Source organism: Myodes glareolus, chromosome 6 (assembly GCF_982192425.1).
Source record: "Myodes glareolus chromosome 6, mMyoGla1.1, whole genome shotgun sequence".
Classification (NCBI taxonomy): Eukaryota; Metazoa; Chordata; class Mammalia; order Rodentia; family Cricetidae; genus Myodes; species Myodes glareolus.
Genome location: NC_142031.1, coordinates 24,323,071 through 24,331,963, shown reverse-complemented (window position 1 = coordinate 24,331,963; position 8,893 = coordinate 24,323,071). Strand labels below are relative to the sequence as shown.

At 47.7% G+C, this 8,893-nt stretch overlaps 1 protein-coding gene across 1 annotated transcript; it reads left to right on the top strand.

The window, feature by feature from the left end:
• The first annotated feature begins 1,537 nt into the window (after window positions 1-1,537).
• Window positions 1,538-8,587, top strand: Bmp10 (bone morphogenetic protein 10). Its single transcript, XM_048416628.3, has 2 exons — window positions 1,538-1,943; window positions 6,773-8,587. Exons 1-2 carry the CDS (start codon window positions 1,610-1,612, stop codon window positions 7,702-7,704), a joined length of 1,266 nt encoding a protein of 421 aa, XP_048272585.1. The 5' UTR covers window positions 1,538-1,609; the 3' UTR covers window positions 7,705-8,587.
• The last annotated feature ends 306 nt before the right edge of the window (window positions 8,588-8,893 follow it).

Genomic DNA, 8,893 nt, shown 5'->3' with positions numbered 1-8,893 from the left:
GCCATTTTGCTACTGCAGAAAAAAATGGTCAAAACACTGGATATTAATCAACTACCAGAGAAGCAGACAGTGAGTCGTATTAAAGAAGACTTTTCCGAAGACAGCTCAAAATGAATGCTGCAAACATCCAGGGAGCATGAGAAAGAGTCAAAAGGTGATTAGAAACTTGGGGAACCAGAGAAAGTGGCAAAGGGGAGTACTGTGGCTAGCCTGTTAGAAAGAGAGCAGAAAAACTTAACCAAGAAGTCAAGACAGTATTCTAGTGTCCTCAGAATGCACCGAAGGCCGCCAGCAGAGTTGCACAGGGAACATACTGAGCAAGCACAAGAGATTTCATTATAATCGTCCCTTGGGAAATCACCCCTTGGAGCTGTCTACTGAGCCACCAGGACAGCACCATGCCTCCTGCTGCCACCAATTAGCATGGGCTGTATGGTTAGCCTGGCTTGTTATTCCTAAAGTGGACACACAATCAATTATACCAGCCCCACCCCCTCTCACCAAGATGCTTGGCATTTTTTATCTGTTTAGTAATGCTGATGGCCAAGCTGCTGGAGCTTTGGACTCAGTCTTGGAGGTGAACTTGGCAGAGATCTTGGTCATGTGTCATGTATGTATTGAGATCAGGTATCACAAGCATAGGACCTGAATCCACACCTAGCTACCTGCCTTCTCGTTGCCTACCATGTAGAAGGCTGGGCTGGGGTCTAGTTGCTATTACTACTCATTCCTGGTCTAGTGAAATCTTGGTTACAAAGTTGGGCCGTTTCTAGTCCACAGTAATCAGATGGCCTGGGCTTAACTGGGGCTTCACGACTGCGCAGTTCAGGGACTTCTGACCAGCTGCAGGACTTCAGGAGTCTATGCACACAACAGGAATGAAAACGGGGTTATTAGAGGAAGTGCATTAGATGATGCCTGCAAAGTTCCTCACCATGCCACACTCCAGACCTCATTATAAACAGGCGTTGGCTTTACTTTAGCCTGATCGAATCTATAGGAAAATGACCGTGACTCTCAGTCTTCCCTGCTTCTAAAAGCAAATACTTCAAAGTTTGTTTCTGAGTCATTTGTATCCACTTAACTTTAAGTTAGCCCTGCCATTTGAATCTATATGCATCGCCACTGGTGTGCATTTTGTTGATTTTTAATATCTGCCCTACACACGTGCAAAACCGAATCCCATAAGCCCAGAATCCAGACATTCCTACCAAAAGGAAGTCAAATGAAAGAAAGAATAGCAGAGCCTTTGCGAAGAGAAAATTGTCTTATCCCTCACCAGTGTCAGAATGTGGAAATGTTTACAAAATGCTCATTAAAAGAAAAAGGGGTTGCAAGATAAAAATGAAATCTGGTGTACAAGTTTACACTGTGGAGATAAGAGAAGGCTAGGCCCTATAGGGGATTCTGCATTCCAATTACTGCAACCTGACTTTTGGCGGGGGTGGGGAGTAGTGCAGGGGGAGGGGAAGAGAGAGGAAGAGTTTCCATACTTGAGTCGTGTCGTGTCCAGTGACATAAGACATTTACACTCGACGAGATAAAACTGCCACTTAGAGCCCAGGGGAGTTCAGCCTTCCTCGGTTGTCCTGGGGAACTGAGCAGAACCATGGGTTCTCTGGTCCTGCCGCTAAGTGCCGTCTTCTGCCTGGTGGCTCACTCAGTTTCTGGCAGCCCCATCATGGGCCTTGAGCAGTCACCCCTGGAAGAAGACATGCCCTTCTTTGACGATATCTTCACAGAGCAAGATGGTATTGACTTCAACACGCTGCTGCAGAGCATGAAGGACGAGTTTCTCAAGACGTTGAATCTGTCCGACATTCCCCTGCAGGACGCGGCCAAAGTGGATCCGCCCGAGTACATGCTGGAACTCTACAACAAGTTCGCCACGGACCGGACCTCCATGCCATCTGCCAACATCATTCGGAGCTTCAAGAACGAAGGTAGGCTGACTGTGTTTGCAGCTATGAGGCTTTGGCTTTCTTTTTTTTTTCAGGAAGAAATCAGTAAACGCCCATGTGGGGATGTTGTGGGAGAGGATGGATTCCTAGAAACGCACGGCTCAGACGCAGTGCATCAACTGTTTCACATGGTCCTGGTCCTTCTAGAATTCCAAAAGTGCTATAAAATGTCCATTAAGGAAAAACCACAAAATGCCCATCATTCTGGCACCAGAACAGTTTCTTGATGGCATTTTAATCTGGACACCAAGTATCAAAAAAGCCCATAAATGTTGATTTACTTTTCTATTTTGTCTGCCACTTTCTAGACAGGATTTGATTTCTATCTGGGGTTGATAAAATCTGTCAACTTTTCCTTAGAGTAAAAATGGTGAAAGCAATAAAAATAAGTTAGAAATTTGGGATTTGTGGTTCATTCAAATTCTGGGTGAGTTTCCAATTGTGACTTCATTTAAGCAATGTCCTGATAGAATGGAACTGTTTGGGAGGTTCTTCTTAGGCTGTGTCATATTTAATGAGCCGTGATAGGACCCCTGGCAGTGTGAAGAAGCCAGTTAACCGTCAGGCTTACGGTGACGGTATCTTCATGAAGAGTGATATACAAACTTAAAATTGTTGTTCCTTCCCCTCAGATCTTTAAATGAGTCAGTGAGCTAACCCTGTGTTTGTATGGCACCAGTAGAAAATTGAGAATAGAGACTGTGGATATAGAGAAAATGGCTCTTTAGTATTTACCAATTGTGCTTTTATAGACATCGGGCAAGTGAAAATGAGGTTTGATCAGTGTTTGCCAGATGCTCCTCAAAGCAGAAGGCAGTGGCGTGAAGCAGCTCAGGATGCGAAGGGCCAGCTGTCTTGGGAAGCTGTGACTGACTAATGATGGGACCCCCAACTTCCTCCTATAAAATGGAAGCCGCATGACACAAATGAATGACTCACAAGTGGCGAGAGGCAAGAGGGGGCTCATTATTAGGAAGTGCTGGACAAACCAAGATGACTTTTAATGCATTACTTAATATTCTAGGTGCGGGAGTAAACACTGAGCGGGTATTCCTCAGACACCAAGAGAGTGCTTGCTTTTCCAATTCCACTGATCACCGCCATTTCTATTCACTAACATATTTCTGGTGGAAACTGCAAGCTGAGGTTTCAGATTGCTTTGGAGGCAAATCTAGGAAGAGAAGAGCAACCTCCTGAAGAAATCTGCCTCAGCTTCCTCCTCTGAGCCATGGTCTAGCTTAAGCATGGTGGGAATAGATCTAGCTCAGGCACAGAGGGAATGTGGTCTAGCTCAGACACAAGGAGGATGTGGTCTATCTCAGGCCCAGTGGGAGTGTTGTCTAGCTCAGGCACAGTGGGAATGTGGTCTAGCTCAGGCACAGTGGGAATGTGGTCTAACTCAGGCACAGTGGGAATGTGGTCTATCTCAGGTCCAGTGGGAGTGTGGTCTAGCTCAGGCACAGTGGGAATGTGGTCTAGCTCAGGCACAGTGGGAATGTGGTCTAGCTCAGGCATAGGGAGGATGTGGTCTATCTCAGGCCCAGTGGGAGTGTGGTCTAGCTCAGGCATAGGGAGGATGTGGTTTATCTCAGGCCCAGTGGGAGTGTGGTCTAGCTCAGGCCAAGTGGGAATGTGGTCTAGCTCAGGCACAGTGAGAATGTGGTCTAGCTCAGACACAGGGAGGATGTGATCTATCTCAGGCCCAGTGGGAGTGTGGTCTAGCTCAGGCACGGTATAAATGTATTATTCCACTCTTATTTCTTGCTTCTCCTATGGCAGAGCAGATGGTAAGGGTGAGAATGTGAACAAGCTTACCATTACTGGAGATCCGTGGGTGAGGATCAGACTTGGGGACACTCAGGTACCTGCCCCTTGCACTTGTCAGTCTAGAGGAAGACTCATACAGCAGAGGACATGTGTCCCCCCACCACCACCACCAGGCTTTCCCTGCTAACTGCTGTCATCCATGTACAAATCTTTTGTGTTTTCCCAGTGATATGACCTAAGGGGTGGAGGCCAAGAAGACTCCAAACCTAATTTGTCTTTGAACGGGTGTCACACACAAGGTGGAAAAACATGGCTTCAGTCCTCAGCTTAGCTCCATCCTCTGTACTGCCTAGGAAGTCAGAGCTATCCATACTTGGTGCTTTGATTTCTTCTGGTGCAAAACCAGCATCGGATCCACGTGTGCGCTGTGAGTGTCATCGTGACAGGCACACAGTCTTCAGAGCAACTGGTGTGTGAAATATGTCAAAGACCCAATTTCCTTGCTCTGAAATGTGACTCCTCCATGGATCTCTTGTCACATATGCAAAGAATTGTGGGTGGTTTATTTAGTTAAGGCTTGGTTTTGTGTGTTGTTGTTGTTTTTGTTTGTTTGTTGTTCTAAGCCCGTCTTGAACTTACCATTGTAGCCCTGGTTGGCCTTGTAATAGTCACATTTAAATTTTAAAAAATTGTAAACTATTAGTTTCTTTTGAGACAATGTTTTACTATGTAGCCAAGGTTGGGCTCGAACTCACAATCCTCCTGTCTCAACCTCTTGAATGTGAGCTTAATTTTAAAAAGCACATCTTTTTTGACTTAAGTTGATACATAGAAATCTGGTTATATTTAATGTACATAATCTAAGTGTTTACATGTTACACATCCACTGAGGCCCACCTCAGTCAAGATGGTGAGCATGTCCAACCCCCAAAGCCTCTGTCATGGGAGAACATTTTCTCTGCTCTTCTCTCCTGGAGGAGCAATGCACCTGAGCTCCCATTTTGGGGTTTCCCTGACAGCAAGTGCACAGGTGACTCCTAGTGGGATAAACTCTCAGAGAGAGACCTGAAGGAGCCAAGGTCTCGAGGTGGAGGCCAAAGATGGGGACATGGAAGTAAGGTAAGAGGTCTTTCTTTCCAGGAATCAGAAGGACGTCCTCAAGGGTACAGAATACAGAGGAGGGCGTGTAACTTTTGATTTTGTTTCTTCAAGAGGGAAAGCTATTATCCAAATAGGAAAACATATTCATTCAGCTGGTCAATAAATACCCACTGAGTAAATGCAGAATTCTGTGTGCTGTAGAGAATGAACAGTAACCAAAGCTTGACCAGGATGTAAGCCCTGGTTTCTGTTGCTCTGGCCACACCAGTGACTTCAGGGTCATCCCACTGCCACTGTGTCAGTGTCCCCATTGCCCTGTGAAGATAATTTTAGTTAGCACCCACAGGAAGCCATGAAATGTGTGAAGTAACTACGTGTTTTATTTATGTAAATCAAAAAAGTCCAATCAACTATCAGCTTAAGGACAAACCTCCCAGCCTTTAGAGTGTAACATAAAGCCATCTGCTGAAGAAGGATGCTGAGCATAGAGTGGGTCAGAGAATCTACTGAGGTCATGAGTCAGGGAATGGTTGCCAAGGACAACAGAGGACCCTCAGTTGCAGGCCACTGGCATCTTGGTGTCACGGTTCTTAGATAATCTGATGTCAAGTGTCTTAGTCCTTGTAGAGACAAATTGTCTGAGGTAGGCACGCAGGAGCTCTTGGATCTCTGCGAAATTCTCACCCAGAAAGATAATATCAGGCGTGGCAGAGCGACACGCACCTGCAGTGCTAGAGAACAAAGATGAGAGGACTTCTGCAAGCTACAGGCCAGCCTGCTCTACACGGCGAGCCACAGGCCAGCCTGCTCTACACGGCGAGCTACAGGCCAGCCTGCTCTACACAGGGAGCTACAAGCCAGCCTGCTCTACACAGGGAGCTACAGGCCAGCCTTCTCTACACGGCGAGCTACAGGCCAGCCTGCTCTACACAGGGGGCTACAGGCCAGCCTGCTCTACACAGGGAGCTACAGGCCAGCCTTCTCTACACGGCGAGCTACAGGCCAGCCTGCTCTACACAGGGAGCTACAGGCCAGCCTGCTCTACACACCAAGTTACAGGCCAGCCTGCTCTACACAGGGGGCTACAGGCCAGCCTGCTCTACACGGCGAGCTACAGGCCAGCCTGTTCTACACAGGGAGCTACAGGCCAGCCTGCTCTACACAGTGAGTTATAGCCAACCAGGGCCACACAAGACCTTGTCAACAAACAAACAGTATGAAAGCGTTTGGAGACATGCTTCTGATACTAACAAACTATTTCATACAGATCTCAGGTTCGTGTGTGTCCAACTCCATGCTGGCTGCTAGTGAATAGCACTAAGGCAGGCCGTCTATTCCCCCCCCCACACACACACACCTTCGCCCCACCAGGCGCATCCTCTCTCACTCACTCAGGGAGGACCACAGGCTCCAGGACCAGTTTAGCAAGGTTCTGTTGACCTTGTTGAACCTTATTACGTAGGGTAGGGTCGGGGTCAGCAAACTTCCTCTCAAAGGCCAGATAGTCCATATCTAATTCCGCCTCTGCAGGGCAAAATTAGCCAGAGACAGCACAGCAATACCCGAGACGGGCTGTGCTCTGGTGAAGCTTTGTTTTCAAAAAGCACGTGACAGTCCCAGTTTGGCCTGTGGGTGTAAAAACCCTGATCTGTGGAGACCTTCCATGAAGACCAGTGGCCAGCCAACTACATGGAGATCCCTGCCCATTACAAACAGAAGCCTTGAAGTCTTTAGTTATGAGCTAGTTCAGAACACTCTCCACGATCCCTTGCAGGGCTTGTTACTGGTTGGACAAAGAGAGGGCTTGTCTGCAGCACCAAAGTTCTTTCCAGTTCTGTCCCCAGGAGGCAGCTCAGTCCGGGCACTACCCAATTAAGCACCTGCTTTATTATGCAACATACCTGGCGAGTCTGATTTCTCATGAATATTTTTTTCCTTTTTAGGTCTGTTTTCTCAACCTGTCAGCTTTAATGGGCTCCGGAAATACCCCCTTCTCTTCAACGTGTCCATCCCGCACCACGAAGAGGTCATCATGGCTGAACTCAGGTTATACACGCTGGTGCAAAGGGATCGTATGATGTATGACGGTGTGGACCGTAAGATCACCATTTTCGAAGTCCTCGAGAGTGTTGAGGGGAACGAGGATGAAAGGAGCATGGTGGTCTTAGTGTCAACCGAGATCTACGGGATCAACAGTGAATGGGAGGCGTTCGACGTCACGGACGCCACCAGGCGTTGGCAAAAGTCAGGCCCGTCGACCCATCAGCTGGAGATCCACATCGAGAGCCGACAAAACCAAGCTGAGGACACGGGAAGGGGACAACTGGAAATCGACGTCAGTGCCCAGAATAAGCACGACCCTTTGCTCGTTGTGTTTTCCGATGACCAAAGCAACGACAGGGAGAAGAAAGACGAGCTGGACACGATGATCTCTCACGAGCAGGATCTGGACCTGGACACGGATGGCTTCTCCAGGGGCCCTGACGAAGAGGCCTTGCTGCAGATGAGGTCGAACATGATCGACGACTCTACCGCTCGCATCAGAAGGAACGCCAAGGGCAACTACTGCAAGAAGACCTCACTCTACATCGATTTCAAGGAGATTGGCTGGGATTCCTGGATCATCGCGCCGCCTGGGTATGAAGCCTATGAGTGCCGCGGCGTCTGTAACTACCCCCTGGCCGAGCACCTCACACCCACAAAACATGCGATTATCCAGGCCTTAGTCCACCTCAAGAATTCCCAGAAAGCGTCCAAAGCCTGTTGTGTGCCCACGAAGCTGGATCCCATCTCCATCCTCTATTTAGATAAAGGTGTCGTCACCTACAAATTTAAATATGAAGGAATGGCTGTGTCTGAATGTGGCTGTAGATAGAAGAGGAGTCTCATGGCTTATTTAATAACTGTAGATGTGTATATTTTGTGTTCTATTTAAATGAAACTATTTAATGAAGGTGTACAGATAATAGAGGTTGCCACCCTAGGGAAGCGGACAGGTCAGTGTGCTGTAGAAAATCTGTATTTTGCTATACCATCCAGTCCCTTCCATTTATCTTCTCCGGACTCTCATTTCCCAGTGACACCATCTCTAACAACAAAATGCAGGCCCGTACCACGTACCCTCTTTGTCAGTTTGGAAAGCACAGCCCCTAAAGGGAAAGAGTGTCAGCGCACAGATATTTGTGCAGGTTTGTGCAGGTGCACACGGACTTAAGAAAATCTTTTTGTCCAACAGAGGCAGATGAGACTCATACCTGTGAGAGACTTCCTCCAGAATGTCTGTATTATAGGATATGGGATTGAGGGTAAGAGAGTTCCTATCAGGAGTTTAGCCGTCTAGAGAAGCATATTTTCCAACTGTTCTGGGAGTGTGGATGCAGTTCCTTTCCATTGCAGCTGCCATGGCTCAGAGCAGCAGACCTGAGGAACAGTCTGCAGGCTCAAGAGGTGGGTGGGGTTGCCAGATACACAGAACAAATGGCCTTGACAGGCGACACCCTTGCAAAGAATGGGCCCCTGGGCTGTGCTCTCCAGAGGGCGGGGCCTAGGCCGGAAGGCTGGGGGTGGGGGGACTTCAGGACTGACTCCCCTTCAGTCAACAGGAGGCAAAGCTACTGCTGCAGAGGTCCACAGAGGTGGGGGAGGGACAAAGGGAAAAGGGCACAGGTGTCCTCAGGCATGATGGTAAAAATCGTCAAAATTCTAATGGGATAACTAAATCATTTTGGACAAAATAAAATGAGCCAAGACTAAAAGAACTCTCAGAAGGGAGCTATTTTGTGGACTTTGAAAACATCTTCATCTCGTGCCTGGCACCCTCTGCTTTCTCTGTCATCTTCTTCCTTTTGTTTAACTTCCCGCCCATCCTGCCTCTTGTTTTCTCGTGTTTCTCTCCCTTCACCACCCACGACAAGGGCTGGGAGGAGGCATCTGAAAATATTTCACTCAGTTAGGGATTTGAGTTCAAGACTTCTGGAAATTTCCCTTGATTGGATTGTAGCTATATCCTTTATGCTATGTTTTTCATGAAGAACCCAAGCCCATGAATTAGTAGACTCAGAAGA